Source organism: Colletotrichum godetiae (genome assembly GCF_030913485.1).
Source record: "Colletotrichum godetiae strain CBS 193.32 chromosome Unknown BDP55scaffold_62, whole genome shotgun sequence".
Taxonomy (NCBI): Eukaryota; Fungi; Ascomycota; class Sordariomycetes; order Glomerellales; family Glomerellaceae; genus Colletotrichum; species Colletotrichum godetiae.
The window spans coordinates 22397-40973 of NW_026851310.1; the positions used below are offsets into that span (position 1 = coordinate 22397).

The following is an 18577-nucleotide window of genomic DNA, read 5'->3' on the forward strand; positions in this document are numbered from 1 at the left end:
TGTGTTGTCAAAAACAAGATGATACTGACTCATCCGCAAAGCTGATGAAAGCTTATGTTGAAGAGCGGATGCGCATGGGATACGCCGAGCTAAATCCGTCAGATCGCAAGTTGCATCTTCGAGATTTATCCGCAGCCAAACTATGAGATTACGTGCACAGCGTGAGGAGTGTAGGGTCAAACTAAAACAAGGCATACGGGAAACGAATAAGCATGAGAGAGAAAAGTTGACCGATGCGGAGATTGACGCCGATGCCGCGATGGCCGAAAAGCGATGTTGCCGGTGCCGAGTGTCAGTGAGACATGACAGGCTGTGCGATTGGTACCGTTGAGTTGACCCTGCAGGACTGGCAAGCTGCATGCAGGCTTGCAGGAAGAAAAATTCTCGATCTTTTCTGGCATGCAGCCAAGTGTGTGTGGTCTGGTCCAGTCTTCGGCTTCTCCATGTCTAAGGTTTTCTCTGTCAGTCAAGGATATTCAGCCCTCGTTTACCCGCCCGCCTTAGGTCACCCCGACACCCAAAGTTGGAACGGATAGGTTCCGTATCTTGTCAGGCTGGTTTTCCCCGCCTCCTGCGCGCTGTGAGTACAAGGATTCGGTAGAACGCAGGATTGGGACATTGCTTGTTGGTATCTGTACACAAAACAGATACCAATCTGGCCGGGAAGGACCTGTGCCATCAATCTGTCATGGGTCTTCGAAGGTACGTAACACCGTGGGCAATGCAATGCAGATATTTGAGAGTGTGGCTGAAGCCGGCACAGTGATCGGAGTTAAGCCACAACCCAGGTGCCGAAACCTTTGACCACAGCTGTTGGGCAGTGTCGGTTGTGCCACCCCACCACCCGAGAGTATCCGTACCTCACTCAGCTCACGTATCCGTACGAAGTTCTCCGTACTCCGTACTCACCCACACCTCGCTGTGTCACTATGTGGCCGTGCTTAAAAATGAACCTCTAGTGGGTCTCCGTTGGACAAGACCCGTGTACCTGTCGACCCAACGCTGCACGCATCGGTGGCTCCGGCACGTAGCTTCCAGCTGCCATCTCGGGGCCTCCCACCCTCCCAGATCGTGCGGAACATCAGAACCACTATTCACGAATACGATGAGGAATCCAAGTCCTTTTTCCGCACTTTCTTGCGGCACCTACGTGCAACCCGCAGTTTGTCTCCGGCTCCGATGAGGCCCACGCTTGGTCATTGGTACCTTATTGAAACATCATTAGGTACTTCGCAACCATCCTTCTTCCGCTCTATTGTGCTTCGTGACCGACGGCGCAGTCCGGCATATCCGCTGAGATGCTGTGTAGCTCCGTTGGGCCAGGCCCGGGGCCGAGCTTTCGGGGTAGACTAGCTTCACTTTACATAGAACAAAATTTAAACGTGCGAAACACAGCGTAACGTTTACATCTGTTCAGCGTCCATTACTTGGCAGAGTCCAGGATCAATCCCGTCTGCACTCCACTAAGTAATGCCCGGTTGCATGGACTACGAAACATGACTGTGTCGTACATTAAGGAATCATTAACAGATGCTGACTACGTAGTATGGATATGTGGAAGGTGACTCGCACACTCGGTGACCCGGTACGTCTGAAAACTTGAGTGCGTGAGTGCGTGAGTGCCCAAGCCAGGCTTGCCAGGATCAAATTCAGCATGGTGCCGTACCCAAGACGAGGGGGGGACTGGCAATTGGGAAGCCAGTATCCGTAAAGGGGGGAAAATCAGGTCCAGCGTGCATGTGTCGGCATGCACAAAACAGGGCAGGCGGCAAAAAAGGCGGAGGTTCACCCAACCACGCATCAGTTGGATGGACTGCCGTCCAGAGATTAGAAAGACAAAGTGCAAGATCTCCATGGCCGGCGCAGATCCATTCCTTCCCAGGCGGCCGGGTTCCGTTCCGTGGAGAAGTCGACTCAGGGTCCTGTCGGACTTCTAAATTTAGTGGGTTCCGTAGCTGCCCACCGCCAGTAACAGCACTCAGGACTCATCCCTCGGCTTGTGCGCTCGCGATGCTGCGCTAGTGCCCATCCCAGTTGGCCCCAACGGTCCAGGAAGACCCTGATTGTCCGCGGGAGGGCTTAAAGGATCTGCAACAAGTCAGCCGGCATTTTACCGGCCCCCCATCGTCTTTTGCGTCTTGCTTTACGCTGCTTCTCAACTTCTCCATCTTGCGCGGCCGGCACCATCCGAAGTGATGCCCGTACCTCGTACACATGGCCCAGTAATCCGTCCACCTCAGGCTAGTCTTGCTATGTCGGGTTAACCTGACCTCCACTGAAGATGACTGTCCAAACCTGCCAGTTGGCTCCCTACGTGCTCACTTACGACAACATCGCCCATCCTCAAGACCAGCCAGCTCACATTTATCGCCATCGAACCAATTCCGGCACCTCGGATACCACCTCCCTCCCGACCCCCGAATTCCCAACTCCACATCCCGGGCTGCCTCCCCTCTCACACTGGCCAGGAACATGTTAAGCTTGTGGCTTAGCTTCCGTCTCCCGTTTGCATCATGTTCAGCCACACAAGTAACCTCGACGAGACGTGACATGTGCATGTCCACTGGTCTGTAGCTAAGATAGCCAACGGAATGAGGCGGACCTCGTCCATCTTGGTGATCGTCGTAGTCGTTGGCTTCCCTCTGTCGCCAGGGTGCCTGAACATTGGTTGGGTCTAAGCCTCAGCCTCGGTCTCGTAGTGAGCTGGACTTCCCAGTTGCGCCCGTCTCGCTCCATTACTTCCATGCGAACCAGGTGTCTCAGTAAGATGCGACTTGTTGGCAGCTTGGTTCGTCGAACTCGGACTTCTCGGTTCTTGCCACGCAGACGTCTTCTCTCTTAGGTTGCTGCCGCGCACGCTCGTGACTCATCTACCCCGGACTAGAAACCTAGGGAGTCGCGGGCAGTCATCCTACAACCATGCCTCGGCGAAAGCGAAGATGGTATTGGGGTTATGTACGGGAGTGATAAAGTCGATGGAAAGTCGATGGTGGAAATGTCCAAGTTGTGACATACCGATTACGAGTGACGAGACGCCATGATGCCCCCAACTTCGTTGCTCTGTTTTGCCGACCCAATTGTAGACAGCTTCCAGCTTTCTGGTGGCTATGTCTCGCCTGTCGTGGAAGATTCGTCCGGGTGACAAGATGGTTCGCCTCTCAACACGCCCTAGGTTAATACCTACTTCTACCTTCGCCGACGTTGCTGTTGCTGCTTTATCTAGCCGGTGCCCTTGGTATAGTCTCTTACTGGTGTAACCCAATAAACCCAGGAAAACACATGCAGTGCTAAAGACTGAGGTGACGGGAGAGGTCATTCATGTATGTGTTGGGCAGCAGATCGTCGTATCGCCCATCTTGCCAGGTATCGTGCATGTTCCATCCGAGTGCCAATGACACAGTCCATCTGCACGATGTGAACACATTATTCTCGGATGGCTCTCCGCGCTCCCAAGTTAGTCTTACTCAATAATGTCCACTATCTCCGGGTCGATTGGGGTCAGATAATATCCGAGGCTCAGCATATCATTTGGCTATTCATACAATAAGACAGTGGTGGGCTAGGAAGTCCTGCAAGTGGCCTTTCATTGGCGAACGTGGCTTCTGGGAGGCCCCGATCACATTCGTGATGAGTGTGTTTTATGGATAATGAGGGACACGTCATTTGGAGGAGGAGAAAACGGTCGTCTGAACGATCTCGTCAGACCGCATCCGTTCTATCAAAGTGCGGTCTGGTAAGCCGAATGATAGCTGGGCTTTGTAAGGGCATACGACCACTTCGGTGAGATACATGCGATAATAGTTTCATCTGGTCAGGAAAGGCCCATCTGACCGTGTAATCGAAGTGTGTTCGGTCAAGGCCTTTGCAAGGTGGTCTTCAACTTGGCCATGTATTCTTCATTTCCCCCATGCAAGATATTCGATCAAACAGAGTACTACCGTCACATCTCATGCTACAGTGAGGACTAGGCTTGTGCTTAATCTTCATATCAAGTCAAGTAGATATGTGGAAAAGGCCGTGTCGACTATTCGACAATACCCTCTTTGTTCCCTTTTCACGGCGCAGTATACTGGTTAATTGCTGTATAATGATATCTCTCTATCTTTGACTCCATACTACATGCTGTGAGACCCAACGTACGCCTGTTGTCCGATGCTTGTGCCGATGTACTTTACATCAAGTAGGTAGGTAGCTGGTTTGAAGTAGCATGCGGCTCTTTCTGGCTGTATCTGTTCAGCCTGTCGATAGTACCGACGGGCCACCCTCATCTCCACGCCATATTGGTTCCTTTTGAGATGGGCTTCTGAGCAGTGTAGGGGATTCGATTCAATGGGGATATGTCATTTAGCGGTGCCACGGAGTGCGGTGGTGATCCAGCAACGACGATGCGCATGCATGTCCGCATTCTGTGAACCACGATTGCGTCCCATGTTCTTGACTGCATACCCCTGGAGCATTATGAGACATTTCAAACGTCTAGATACTCGTGTTCCCTTCAGGTTTTGAGGTTGGCATCGAGGTAGGCTGGTCGTGTGCCTTGCGTAATGGCAAGGCGCGTGCTACTCACCGTCGCAGAATGCTGGGAGTTTAGGGTGAGGCCGATATGACACTGCTCTCTGATATTAGGAGACATATGAAGCAGATAGTTCGTGTCTCTTATTGTTCCCTCTTGCTTCGTGAAGGTCTTCCAGCCTGTGACTCCTTTGGGCGACGGATCTTGCCGCTGGGTAAAGTTGCTGAAATACATCTTGGCCATCTTAAGGGCTGGCCAACTCTGTAGGTTGAACACCGAGCCTCACTCACTAAAGCTCTGACTTCTCTGGATATCGCTGACTTTGTATGTGCTTGGGTTCCTTACGAACGCCTGTGTTGAGTCCTTCTGCAATGATCCTTTGGGACCCGGCTTGAACGTCATGCAGCTCTTTGGGCCATGCGACATCAATGTACGTGATAATTGATCTTTTCGACTTTCATGAGGTGTTTAATGCTCCGATCGATTCTTTTCTGTCAAAGTCGACCAACTTGATGGGGTGCTGTTTATGTATTGTATTGTTTTGTGATTAATTAAGCTTCGTCTAATTCAAAAACAAATGAGATAGCAAAAGAATCCACCGATTCAAGTTATGACCATGACACATCCCAAAACAAGCAAAGATGCGATGCAGAAAACACTAAATGAATCACATAATTTCCCAACAAAGAGAAGATATAAAATGCAGGTTCAGGTGGCGCGAGTCTTGCCAGCTCGATGGTGCATTTGGCCCACCGAGATCTCGGCGGCCAGCCACAAACCCCAGAGCGACGAAGACGGACCACAACAAGGAAGACCTCACAAGGATTAAAGAAGCACCGAAAGTATGCAGTCATATTTAGTGGTTTCACTAAGAGTCAGATACACGAACTCTGGCATGTTAGGTGGCGGCGTCATAGTGCACATGGGTCGAGACACGGAACTGCAAGACAATAAGACTATGATTACCAGTAAAAGACATCACCACGCGCATACAGTAGGGAACACTGGTGGGAGGGTAGCCACTTCTCACTGGCAAATGACAGATTCAAGCCATCCAATGACAAATAAGTCAACAGTACGATGCAAGATAGAGCAAGATCCCTACACCGGAGCCCACCCAAGCGAGGACAGTGACTGACGAATCTAGTTATTATAGTACTAGCATGCGTTCAATAGGATTCTGGACGAACGACATCAAAATTACAATACGACACGTAGCACCCAACGCCTCGTAATCCATACAGAATGACAGGTGACGGCAGACGGAGGCCAGTATATACGGCGAAGAGCAAGTCTCAGACACAAATGCGAAACACACCATCCACTACGACACAACAAGAGGGAACCGAGGAAATTTGATCAAAACGTGCCTCGGCGAGGGATTATGTCTCAAGCCAACCAAGCCATCCGTATAGAACCCCATTTCCCGTATGGTACAGTAGAACACCAAAAACCAGCCAAACCCATGATCATTCGTGACAAAACACTCCACTCCCAAAGTCCGCATGGGCCACCGCGTCGTGGGGTGGATCGCGTTATGGCCCAAGAAAGATTCGTAACAGACATGCAGAAATAAGACGCTTAACCACCGAAACCGTACAGGGTGCGGCCTTGGCGCTTCAACGCGTAGACAACGTCGAGGGAGGTGACGGTCTTGCGCTTTGCGTGCTCAGTGTAGGTGACGGCATCACGGATGACACCCTCGAGGAAGGACTTAAGGACACCACGGGTCTCCTCGTAGATCACTAGAGGAATTGCGTGTTAGTCACCTGCGAGCTGAGCCGGGATTGGGACTAGAACTTACTGGCAGAAATACGCTTGACACCACCACGACGAGCGAGACGACGGATAGCAGGCTTGGTGATACCCTGAATGTTGTCACGCAAAATCTTGCGGTGACGCTTGGCACCGCCCTTGCCGAGACCCTTTCCGCCCTTGCCGCCTGATCACGTCAAGTTAGTATACCGGGAAAGATAGAAGTACGATATGAAATCGGCACTTACGTCCAGTCATTGTGGATAGTGATGAAGTTGAAGTGGTTTGAGGTTGGGGTATGATGAGCTCTTCCGAGAAAATAGCTTGTGAGGTTGTTTTGGCAGAGATAACGTGGTGCTGAATAACAAGAGGGAACACGACTATAGACGCGCAGAGGGGGGCGGGCATTTATATCAAGTGTCCGTGGGCCAAGTCTGATTCGGGATCAGCCAGAGAAAAGCGGGTACGTCCATCACGCTGGATCACACCCTGTCGCGACGCGAGGCGAAAAATAAAAAACAACTCCAGGAAGGCACAACTGCACAGACCACATCCGCTTTCTCTGTACCTCGTCAATCTCAGCTAATTCCCCATTGGAGCAGCGGTGCTGCAGGAGCCAAGATAGATGGATACAATTAAATGCGGCCAACCAGAAAGCGTCCCTTGTCTGTCTCTGCTCCCCTCGCTTTGAGGTTCACCGTGTCAGACTTTGGGCGCGTGCCATCAGAACCGTGTTTCCGGCTTCGGTTCCATCTGTAAAGTGCAAACGCTAACAAGTAACCCTCCAGTTGTTCTACTCGAGTGCAAGGGAACGGATCTGTCACCGGCAGTCACCGGCGTGGCAGGCAATCATTGATTGCTTTGCGGTTTGATGCCAACAACCTACTGACCGAGAAAGAAGGTGACTGGCCAGTGACCTCTCGAACTGTGTACTTCATCGGCAATCGTCTTTGGCATCAGCTGACACTAAAAATGCCTCGAAAGGGTGTTTCGACTCTCAAGTCTCTTGACTGACCGACCAGTGACCACAGGCTCTCCCCTTTCGTCGCGCCCTTGAGTCATCTAGTTAAGAACGAGCAACCTGAACTCAGTCCTGGCTTCAGGTCCAGGCCAAGTTGTCGCTGCATTCACTGCCCCATCCACCCATCCCCAGGCTCCAGCCATAATAGATAGTCGTACACCAGTGACCAGACCGAGAAACAGTCTCACTGAACCTCCATCCGCCAGTCGCGTAAAGATTCACGATATCGCGTCACGCTCAATACCCCGTAGACCCCATGCAGAAACCTGAAGGCCTGAGAGATGTGCATACCTACTCTGTAGAGAGATAACTTGGACTGGCGAGTGGTTACTCATGTCAACATGCATCGGGAGCACGCTCGACGGGTAAGGGGGAATATATTAAGGCATACATGTAGACCTTTGTTAATTGTTCTCGTATTTCATGTCAAAACGCCTTCGAGCACGCTGGCAGAACCCGAGAACAAATAACGGCACTCTTTAAAACAGCTGGCCTCACGCGCTTTGCTTCCCAAGTTCGTTCCAACGCGTAAAGCGGTCGAGCATTGGAGCCGGTACCTTACGTAGCTTTTGCGCATCCCGCATTTAGATGGAAATTTCCGCAGACGGGGGGAACACTGGGCTGAATCTTTGATGGGCTGCGGGCATAGTCTAAAGGTATGCCGCATATGCAGTACCTGCTTTACCTACGACCGTAGTGGGCCCTTGGGAGCCGCTAAATGCTGGGAACGTATCTGCCCTCCCCTGTCGGGTGTTTGAGAGAAAAAGATGGGGTGGCGTCACACTCGCTGCAAGATTTCTGGCCAATCAAAAATGAGCCAACTATCCGTTTTGATAACAAAGCGCAAAAGGCCCAAATGCGCCTGCCTTGCAAAGCAATCGCGCCTGCTAAAACGGCATTTTTCCAAAAAAGAACCCACGCAGCCACGCTTACACCTGGCACTTCCCCTCCACCCGAATAAAAACCAGGAAGGCGCGCACAGGCCACCTTCCTTTTGGCGCACAATCACTCCCCTCTGCACGCGTTCCGTCTCCCTACCTATTTATTCCCCTCCACCCGTCACCCACTCCTCATCCTTCTCTTCTACATCCACTCACAACACATCCACTTCAACCAACGGGTACATCATCACCAACAAACAAACCCATCAATACCATCACACACAGCAGCAGCAATGGCCCGCACCAAGCAGAGTAAGCCTTTTATCTTTCGCGACATCTCTAGTCAGACCTTTTTACTGACGTAATTCTACAGCCGCCCGTAAGTCCACTGGTGGCAAGGCTCCTCGCAAGCAGCTCGCCTCCAAGGCCGCCCGCAAGAGCGCCCCCTCCACCGGAGGTGTGAAGAAGCCTCACCGCTACAAGCCCGGTACCGTCGCTCTCCGTGAGATCCGTCGCTACCAGAAGTCCACCGAGCTTCTGATCCGCAAGCTCCCCTTCCAGCGTCTGGTAAGTTGCCGATTCTGTAGTGTCGCCACATCAACCGCACCACTAACACCTATCCTCCCAGGTTCGTGAGATCGCCCAGGACTTCAAGTCCGATCTCCGCTTCCAGTCCTCCGCCATCGGTGCTCTCCAGGAGTCCGTCGAGTCTTACCTCGTCTCCCTCTTCGAGGACACCAACCTGTGCGCCATCCACGCCAAGCGTGTCACCATCCAGTCCAAGGACATTCAGCTCGCCCGCCGCCTCCGCGGTGAGCGCAACTAAGCGACTGTCTTTTGATTTTCTCTTTTCACATGGGTGGCTCATGACTCGCGCGTTTGGGAATGCTTGACGAAGGGACCGTCTTGGTTTTGGGGGTAATCTGGCGTTTAACGATGCGTTCTTCAGATTAACGCAAGGGTTGTACATTAAACAAGCAGTAAAGGATGACTGCATGCAATGGCAAATACATTATGAACTACTTTATCGCACCTCAACACGACTGTGAACCATATCAACACTGAACTTTTCGGACACGCACCCGCCCCCACGCGCTCAACCCGGCTTATCAGATCAGCGACAACAAAGCCTCGGGTCGCGGCGCGCATAAAGTGTTTGAATGCAGTCGACGTAAGCCCTGTTGTTGTGATGCCATTGTGTCTCAAATGAGAGATCGTTGTTCAAGGCGGTTAGCGGTAACAAACAATAGGATGGATGCTGGCGAAGTTTCCATAAACGTATCTTGTCCCGACCGAACTATCGTCTATGCTTTGTCCCTAAGCAAAGCGCATCATAGTTGTCCAGCATATGAATTGCACACAAATCTCCTGATTGCTGTCTCGCCTCTGCCGCCTTGGGCGATGCTGCTTATCGGAGACGCTGAGAAGAAGGACCAAAGCACCGTGTACACGACTGCGACAAGAGCAAACCACTCAGACTCGAGGCCATGCCGGCAAGATCTCATTCTTTCCTTAGTCCGGTTGCACTTCCACCGCGTGCGAAGCAGGCTACCCTCGCACGCGTAGAGCTGCAGACATGACGAGGCCGTTGCGTTCCATGCCGGCAGACGACGGCCAGGGCTGTCTCCGTCCGCTGTTCGGTGCCCGGCTGAGCTGACTCAGACGGCGTGTCCAACAACGCAGTCAAATCTAGGCATCAGCTATTATGCTTTGCAATAGCCCCAGAGACGATTATAGATTAGTCGAACAGGGCGTATCTCTCTGGGCCGAAAGAACGGGACAGTAACTTTAGGGAAGAAATACTTGTCCATGATGGGGTTTCGAGTACGGCTGACCGATAACCAAGTCATTCGCGAGTGTAATAACAAGTTAACAATAACCATCATGGTCCATAATGAGATCAACATTGATTGGAAATGAGCCAGAATGTATTAGCTGTCCGTTGTGAGCTGCAGGTCTAAACGGAAAAGTTAACACTGCCCGGTATTCTATTCATCTGCAACTATCTTTCACTGATTACTGGCGAGGTTTTCTTGTTACATGTTCTTCGCGACGGCCCAAAAGTTGTCCATCTTGGCTCGGGCCAACGCGTCCCTGGCCTCGGCATCAGATTCGCAGACCTTGTTTCCCCACTTGCGATATGCCCTCGCCTTCTCTTCGCCTTCAAACACTAGCCTACATTCGTTGTGGGACATATCCTTCAGATCGCCCCTCTCGTTTTCTGCCACCAGCCACTCGCGAACCTGTTGTTGGGTCTTGCCCTCTCGCGATGGTGTGTTCTCAGTCCAGTCAATCCGCTCAAGCATGAGCTTCTTGTATTTGCGTATACTGTGCTCGCCACCTTCAACAATGACGAGATTCATTCTGGGGTGCATGACGCAAATCCCCGTGAGAGCATGCTGTTCGGCGTTCTTCTGGATCTTGAATCTATGCTGGCCGTTGGCGAGACTATCAATCTTGAAAACCAAGATATGGATACCCTTGGCGGCATCCTTTTCTTGGTTTGTAGCAAGTTTGTCGTGTTTCTCTTCCTTTGTGAGCTTGCGTTCTTCGTTGGCCTCCAAGTGGTTCTGCTGGCGTTCGGCGATCTGCTTGTTGACGAGGTTTTCCACGGCCGTTGGATCCTTCACTGCAGAATCTGCGTAAACACGCATCATATTGCTCTTCTTGACTTTGGGGGGTGGAGCTGGCACCAGCCCAAGTCTGATCTTTGCCTGTTGCTCCTTGAGTTCGGCCATTCTTCTCTGCCTCCTGGTTTTGGCCATTTCTTTCGGTGTCAGGTACATCGGCTTCAGGGCTGGCGTATTTTTCTCTTGCGGCGGCTCCAATGCAACGGGGTGCTGTACGTATTCCGTGATGATGGTGTCTTCTTTGATCTTGAGCTTGGACTCGTCGTCGATACAGTCGTATGAGGTTCCGTCGACCAGCCCACCGTCGAACCATTCTATGTCTGGGGGAGCTTCGACGACAAGGTTCTTCTCCATCTCCAACTCATCTTCGATGCCGGCTTTCCTAGTTTGTGCCGCAATTCGCTTCTTCATCTCCTCGAGCGCGGCTTGTCGCCGCAGGGCCGCGGCTTGCTGAATGAACTTGCCCTTGGCGTGGAAGTTTAGCGGCCGCGCCTGACGTTGTCTTCCACTTGCGGGCTGTGCTGCCTGCTGGTCGTTGAAATAAGGGTTGGACAGCGGCGCATCGCGGCCTCGTCCAGAAGCATCTGGGGCTTTGAATCCAGTTGAGAACTTCGAGTCGGAGTGCGTTCGACTGCCCGATGGCTTTCCGTCGTTGAGTCTAGCTGGCGCCTTTGTCTGACCAAGGCTCTCGAGGACTGGATGTAACCCGACGTTGAGGCCTCCTTTAGCCTTGGAGACGCCGACTGCCGCTGCAACTCTTGCTTTGAGCGCAGCCATCTTATCGGCGGCTGATTCAGGTTTCGTGACCCGGGAGTTGGGATCATGACGAGGCCCAAGGCCTATCGAATCTGATTGCCGGTCCATTGCGACGAGACTGATATGCTGCCACTTCCAGACGACTGATGGTAGAAACTAAATTGTGGGATGTATGTGTTTCCGGAGACACACGTGCTTCGTCGGAAGGATGTCGGGAAAACCTGGGCGCTCTATCGCTGAGCCGATCGTCGTCGCGGAGTTCGCTGATTGTGTATCGCAGTCGGAAGGGCGATTCAGTCGCAGAGATCCCAAGGCAAGGAGGGTGGGCGGTAGAGGTCCGTGATGGGGCTTCGACAGCGGCCCCGTTGCACGGTTAATGAGTATTTTGGTCGAAGACAAGAAGACTTCCTTCAAAGATGAAGAGGAACGCCCCTGATTAGAGTCCGACAGGCAAGGTGACTGTTGGTCGCAAGGTTTGGCCAAGAGGATGGCTACGCGAACAGGCAGTTGTAACTGAAATCTTGAGAATGTCGTAGTGTCCGTGTGAGGTAAACACAAACCAAGATTGAAGCAGGTAGGTGCCTAGGTGGTGAACACCATGCTAAGGTACCTTGGCACTTAAGGTAGGTACAGATACCTTACCCACTGGAGACGCTTCACTGTATTCCGTAAGGCACCTAGGTACTAACAGCACCATGATCGCAAGGACCCTCTTCGGCTTGGAGTGCCTTGGTACCTTGTGCCGATAGCACACTGGCAACGAAAAAAAGTGACCAAGACCCACCCGACGAGGCGGGTCCTCGTTCTGCCGACCACCACCGCCAAAAAAAAAAGTTCCCCTCGGTCTCCCACCGACGGTTGTTGCTCTGGACCATCCGCCCCGGTCGTTTGATTTTGCGATCGAGCGAGTGCCTCATTGAAGCGGAATCTGTATGGAAACTTTGCTTCCGAACACCACACTTTCTGCCGTTCGGACTCAGACTGGTGCCAGGCTGTTACCTGACGCCTCAACGGCAATATGAACATCTCTCAACCCATCTCGTCGTCTGTCGAGACGGTCGAGTTCACGTTCCTCACCGAGGAAGAAATCAGAGCGATCTCGGTCAAGCGCATTGAGAACGACAGCACATTCGACAATCTTCTGAACCCCGTTCCTGGTGGTCTCTATGATCCTGCTCTTGGTTCATGGGGCGATGCTCTGTATGAATTTGCCTGGAATATCCCTTTTCGTTTGCTCAATTGACTTACACGCCTCCTCACAGCTGTGCAACCTGTAACTTGAACCAGTCTTCATGCCCGGGCCACGCCGGCCACATCGAGCTTCCCGTGCCGGTATATCATCCTGTATTTCTCGACCAGGTCCTCCGTCTCCTGAGGTCACAATGCGTTTACTGCAAAGGTTTCCGTATGCGCCATCGCGACATCAACCGATACTCCTGCAAACTCCGACTGCTACAATATGGCCTTTTGCATGAGGCTCACTTGGTTGATGCGATTGGAGAAGGGCTCAAGGGCCTCGAACTTCCGGGAGTGCCCACCGACTACGACAGCGAGGCCGAAGAAGAGGGCATCAACATTGTCGATAACATCGTCGGAGCCCGGGAGGCATTCGTCCGCAAATCCCTGAAGTCACACAAGCTTAACCTGGGCGAGGTCAGGAAGGGGAAGCACGAAGGTGCTATTGAAATGCGGAGAGAGCTCATCAAGGACTTCTTGACAGAAATCACCAAGCCCAAGCGATGCGACAACTGCGGTGGTATCTCGCCTACCTACCGAAAGGATCGCTTCGTTAAGATTTTCGAAAAGGCCCTTAATGAGAAGGATCTGGCAAAGATGGCACAGAAAAACCTACACCTCAAGGATTCCATGGCGACAGCAACTCGCCAGCGCAAGTCGAAGCGCGGCGATACCGATGCCGACGAAGGTGTCGCCGACGTCGATACAGCCTCATCGAGCGAAGAAAACGACGTCGACATGCGTGATGCTGATGAGGCTGACCTCGAGAAGGAGGAGGCAGAGTCCAGAGCTGATGCCATTATTCAGACCCCCGGTCAGCAGCGATACCTTAGTGCAATGGAAGTTTGCGCACGTCTGCAGGAGCTATTCCACAAGGAACAAGATATTATGTCGCTCGTCTACAACTCGAAGCCAATGACCAAAAAGGCAGCCAAAGTCTCCGCCGACATGTTCTTCATCCGAACTATCCTTGTTCCCCCAAACAAGTTCCGCCCCGAAGCTCGAACCGGCGATTCTCAGATCTCCGAGGCCCAGCAGAACTCCCTCTACAAGATGATCATGCGAAACTGCGGTAGCATTGCGAGAATACACCAAAGCGTCGGGGGTACAGACCAGTATGGAAGAGCAAGAGATATCAGCGATTTGCACCAAGTGTGGACGGAACTACAAGAGTCTGTCAATTCTCTGATCGACAAGAGCAAAAACCCTGTCCAAGGCGCAGCTGCGAAAAGGAATGAGGATGGCATCAAACAGAAGCTGGAGAAAAAGGAGGGTCTCTTCAGAAAGAACATGATGGGAAAGCGAGTCAACTTCGCAGCCCGCAGTGTCATTTCTCCCGATCCCAATATCGAGACCAACGAGATTGGTGTGCCCCCTGTTTTCGCACGCAAACTTACCTACCCCGAGCCCGTAACGAGTCACAACTTCAAAGATCTGCAGCAAGCCGTCATAAATGGTGTCGACAAGTGGCCCGGCGCGGCCGCCATTGAGTACGAGAACGGACAAATCGTCAACCTTCGATCCAAGTCTGCCGATGACCGCCAGTCCCTTGCCAACCAACTCCTCACGCCGACTAATGCTCAGTTGAGTGGCATGAAGGGCAAGAAGGTTTACCGACATCTGACAAATGGCGATGTTGTTCTCATGAACCGTCAGCCGACGCTCCACAAGCCGTCCATTATGGGTCACCGAGTTCGCGTGTTGCCGGGAGAGAAAACAATCCGAATGCACTACGCCAACTGCAACACGTACAATGCCGATTTCGACGGTGATGAGATGAACATGCATTTCCCCCAGAACGAGGTTGCCCGAGCCGAAGCTCTTCAGATTGCCGACACGGACCATCAATATCTGTCTGGCACGGCAGGCAAGCCTCTTCGTGGTTTGATTCAGGACCATCTTTCAGTCTCTGTTGCTCTTTGCAACAAAGACACCTTCTTCGACCGAGACTCATACCAGCAGCTCATCTACTCAGCACTCCGCCCAGAGAGTGGTCATATTCTTGGCGAGAGGATTGAGCTCCTCCCTCCGGCAGTTATCAAGCCGAGACCGAGATGGACAGGCAAGCAGGTTATCAGCACGATTCTGAAGAACATCAAGCCACCAAATGGAGAAGGGCTCTGGATGTCCGGAAAGTGCCAAGTCAAGGGCGAGCAATGGGGCAAAGGCCATTTGGAAGAGGGCTCAGTCTTGTTCCAGGACGGACAGTTCCTAACTGGCATTCTCGACAAGGCCCACCTGGGTCCTAGTTCAGGCGGTTTAGTCCATTCCATTCATGAAGTCTATGGACCTGCTGTTGCAGGCAAGTTGCTCAGTGCTATGGGCCGCCTCCTCACTCGTTACCTGAATATGCGGGCCTTTACTTGCGGCATGGACGATTTGCGGCTCACATCGGAGGGTGAGCAGGCTCGAAAGGAGGCACTGAAGGCAGCGAAGGACATCGGACTCCAGGTTGCAGCCAAATACGTTTCACTCGAGGACAAGGCACCTAAGAGCACAGATCAGGAACTCCTTACTCGCCTAGAGGAGGTCATGCGCGATGACACCAAGCAAGAAGGTCTCGATTTGCTCATGAACCAGAGCGGCGGCAGTGTTTCAAGCGCGGTCACATCAGCTTGTCTTCCTGTCGGCCTTGTGAAACAGTTCCCCAAGAACCAGATGCAGTCTATGACAACTTCTGGTGCCAAGGGCAGTCAGGTCAACGCCAATCTCATCTCATGCAATTTGGGACAACAGGTTCTTGAGGGCAGAAGAGTTCCTCTGATGGTTAGCGGAAAGTCTCTGCCCTGCTTCAAGCCATTCGAGACCAATGTTCGTGCAGGAGGCTACATTGTTCAGCGATTCTTGACTGGTATCCGACCGCAAGAATATTACTTCCATCACATGGCTGGTCGCGAGGGTCTCATTGATACGGCTGTCAAGACCTCTCGCTCGGGTTACCTGCAAAGATGCATTATCAAGGGCATGGAGGGACTTACAGTGACGTATGATTCGACGGTGCGAGATGCCGATGGCACCCTCGTGCAGTTCCTCTATGGCGAGGACGGCCTTGACCCGACCAAGCAGAAGTACCTCACCGATTTTAGCTTCATCCTCCGCAATGTTGGTTCCGAGTCGGCCCAGCTTAACTTCAGCAACGGCTTCAGGGAACAATTTGCCGGCACCAAGGACGAAATTCTCAAGCACATGAAGAGTGCTGTCAAGCACGCTAAGCTTGATAGCCCCGGAGCCAAGGACCCTATTATTTCCATGGTCAACCCTGCGAGGGTAGCATTTGCGACATCCGAGTCGTTCTACGAGAAAATGACAAAGTACATCAAAGACAACAAGGACGGTCTCATCCGCGACAAGTCAAGCGGTCCTTCTGGCTCGGTGGATGCACCGGCCGTCAGCAAAAAGTCGGCAGAGCTTGTTTTCGCCGCCAAGTACATGCGATCACTCGTCGAGGCTGGTGAGGGTGTTGGCATCGTTGCTGGCCAGAGTGTGGGTGAGCCCTCGACACAGATGACCCTCAACACATTCCATTTGGCAGGTCACTCGGCAAAGAACGTCACGCTCGGTATTCCACGTCTCCGTGAAATTCTCATGACGGCAAGTCGATCTATCTCAACACCAGCTATGACTCTACTTCTCCATCCTGAGTTGTCTGCAACTGAGGGAGAGGTGTTTGCAAAGTCCATCAGCGTTCTGCCTCTTTCTGATTTGCTTGACACAGCGACCGTTAACGAGCGCATCGGAAAGGGCATCAATGGTTCTTTGGCTAAGCTGTACGATGTGAAGCTCAACTTCTTCCCTGCTGCGGAGTATACCAAAACCTACGCCGTCGATCCCTCTGATGTCATGGATACCATCGAGAAGGGATTCCTGCAGAACCTCTTGAAGGCTATGACCAAAGAAATCAAGAAGCGCCGCAGTGATTCCACTTCGGCGACGCCTGAAGTTGGCGTCAGGTCTGGCGTAGTAGAGATGGTCAGTGGCAACGGCGAGGCAAGACCTACCAACGACGACGATGATGACGACGACGAGAATGGCGACGGTGACGCCACGAGTGTCAAGAACAGGGCAAACCGGGACGAGGCTGTATCATATGGTCCGAATGATGACGAGGATGATGCGATTCAGCGACGGATGGAACGGGAGAATTCCGAGGAAGAAGATGAAGGGTTTGAGGGTAGTCCACTGCCGGCAGGCGACGAGGGCAGCACCGATGATGAAGATGACGAAGACGAAGACATGGACAAGGAGGATGGCGGTTGGAGAGCCGCGCGAGTGAAGCAGAATTATTCCCCTGTCACCAAATTCAACCACGACAGTGCAGGAGAGTGGTGCGAGTTCACGCTCGAGTTCGAGGCAGATACCCCCAAGGTATTGATGCTCAACATCGTGCAGGCGGCGGTCAAAAAGTCGGTCATCCAGCAAATTTCTGGCGTTGGCTCTTGCACCTTCACACCCGACCACAAGATCACGAACGCCGCTGGCAAGGATGTGACAGTGTCGGCCATCTACACATCTGGTTGCAACCTCGAGGCCATGCAGAAGTATGGCGACTTCATCAACCCGAACCAGATCACAACCAACGACATTGGCGCCGTTCTAGACGTGTACGGAGTGGAGGCATGCCGAAGCAACATCGTGTCTGAATTGGCCGGCGTCTTCGGCGGTCATGGTATCAGTGTCGACAACAGACACTTGAACCTCATTGCCGACTATATGACTCGCAATGGTGACTACACGCCCTTCAACCGCAATGGTCTGCGTGGCAATGTCAGTCCCTTCACCAAGATGAGTTTCGAGACGACCCTGGCTTTCCTGAAAGACGCCGTTCTCGATGGCGACTGGGACGACCTCAAGACACCCAGCGGTCGTATTGTCATGGGCCGCTTGGGCAAAATTGGCACGGGTGCCTTTGACGTGTTGACGGCTTTGCCTACGCACCACATGTCGTCCAACGTCGAATGACCTTGGCCCCCTGTCTGGCTGCTTGTATCTGCCTTGCTTTGAATTCTGGGATTAGGAGTCGTTGTTGACCAAAAACTGTATCTTGTACGCGGGATTGATAGAGGTGACATTCACCTAAAAAGTAATCAGTATGAATTACCAAGATTTTTCTTCATCAAAGTTCATCAAAGTATGGACAAGTAAATCGTCGCTTTCCCCCTTGTTCACAACCCGTATACGATTGTACCCATAAAGCCGCAGGGAGAGGGGAGATGACGTGAAAAGTGATTTGATGATCTACTTTGCGCCTGAGGGCGTAGTCTCAGTAGGTTCGACAAGGTGATGAGGGTATGTATGCGAGTAAGGCAAGGTAAGGTAGCGTACGTGTCGTGCTCTGCAATTACGGATTGCATGGTGTGACACGTCCGCCGTGCCCACGATCCGTTCTCCAAACACTGATGCCATGAAAAGAATCTAGGTGGAAAGTTTTACTAGAGCCCAACACTCTTCCTGACGGCCAAGCCCGCACTGATTACCGTGTCTCATCTGTCAGACCGACCACATATGTAAGAGTCGCGCCCATTGTGCCGGCGCATGTGTCGTCGAGGAGTCAGCCCTACCAGGCAGGTGAGCCGAGACATGACGGAACCTAACAGAGATGGGGGTGGGAAACCGGGAGGTGGAAGACCCGGGAAACGCTGTCCATGTGAGAAGGGGGCGCGGTGCGGGTGGGTGGCATGAACGGCGGCCAGGCGAACGCGATGCGTCTTAGTTGCTTTGCATGCCATCCCCTCAACTGACCGGATATGCGACCCTTGGGGTGTGGGTACGGAGTACGGATATTTGG

General features: G+C 52.5%; 5 protein-coding genes across 5 annotated transcripts; 2 read left to right on the forward strand and 3 right to left on the reverse strand.

Annotated features, from left to right (window-relative positions):
• Nucleotides 1–985: 985 nt before the first annotated feature.
• Nucleotides 986–3968, reverse strand: BDP55DRAFT_680011 (uncharacterized protein). Its single transcript, XM_060576088.1, has one exon. It carries the CDS (start codon nucleotides 3314–3316, stop codon nucleotides 2912–2914), a length of 405 nt encoding a protein of 134 aa, XP_060424044.1. The 5' UTR covers nucleotides 3317–3968; the 3' UTR covers nucleotides 986–2911.
• A 2126-nt stretch (nucleotides 3969–6094) lies between these two features.
• Nucleotides 6095–6432, reverse strand: BDP55DRAFT_563318 (histone-fold-containing protein; the record flags this gene model as incomplete). Its single annotated transcript, XM_060570225.1, has 2 exons — nucleotides 6095–6258; nucleotides 6318–6432. Coding segments are annotated over 2 exons (279 nt in total), but the record flags the coding sequence as incomplete, so codon positions are not given.
• A 1878-nt stretch (nucleotides 6433–8310) lies between these two features.
• BDP55DRAFT_680017 (histone-fold-containing protein) lies at nucleotides 8311–9202 on the forward strand. The gene is made up of 3 exons (XM_060576089.1): nucleotides 8311–8482; nucleotides 8544–8737; nucleotides 8799–9202. The coding sequence occupies exons 1-3, from the start codon at nucleotides 8464–8466 to the stop codon at nucleotides 8994–8996; spliced, it is 411 nt and encodes a 136-aa protein (XP_060424046.1). The 5' UTR covers nucleotides 8311–8463; the 3' UTR covers nucleotides 8997–9202.
• Nucleotides 9203–10206: 1004 nt separating this feature from the next.
• Nucleotides 10207–11577, reverse strand: BDP55DRAFT_563321 (pre-mRNA processing factor 3; the record flags this gene model as incomplete). The annotated part of the gene is made up of 1 exon (XM_060570226.1): nucleotides 10207–11577. The coding sequence occupies one exon, from the start codon at nucleotides 11575–11577 to the stop codon at nucleotides 10207–10209; it is 1371 nt and encodes a 456-aa protein (XP_060424047.1).
• A 997-nt stretch (nucleotides 11578–12574) lies between these two features.
• Nucleotides 12575–17751, forward strand: BDP55DRAFT_563350 (RNA polymerase Rpb1; the record flags this gene model as incomplete). The annotated part of the gene is made up of 2 exons (XM_060570232.1): nucleotides 12575–12756; nucleotides 12819–17751. 2 exons carry the CDS (start codon nucleotides 12575–12577, stop codon nucleotides 17749–17751), a joined length of 5115 nt encoding a protein of 1704 aa, XP_060424048.1.
• Nucleotides 17752–18577: the final 826 nt, after the last annotated feature.

Bases quoted from the DNA above. Each gene is read 5' to 3' on its own strand.
- BDP55DRAFT_680011 (XM_060576088.1), bottom strand. From the start codon at position 3,316: ATGACCTCTCCCGTCACCTCAGTCTTTAGCACTGCATGTGTTTTCCTG.
- BDP55DRAFT_680017 (XM_060576089.1), top strand. The intron at 8,738-8,798 runs GTAAGTTGCCGA...CTATCCTCCCAG, and splicing joins AGCTCCCCTTCCAGCGTCTG to GTTCGTGAGATCGCCCAGGA.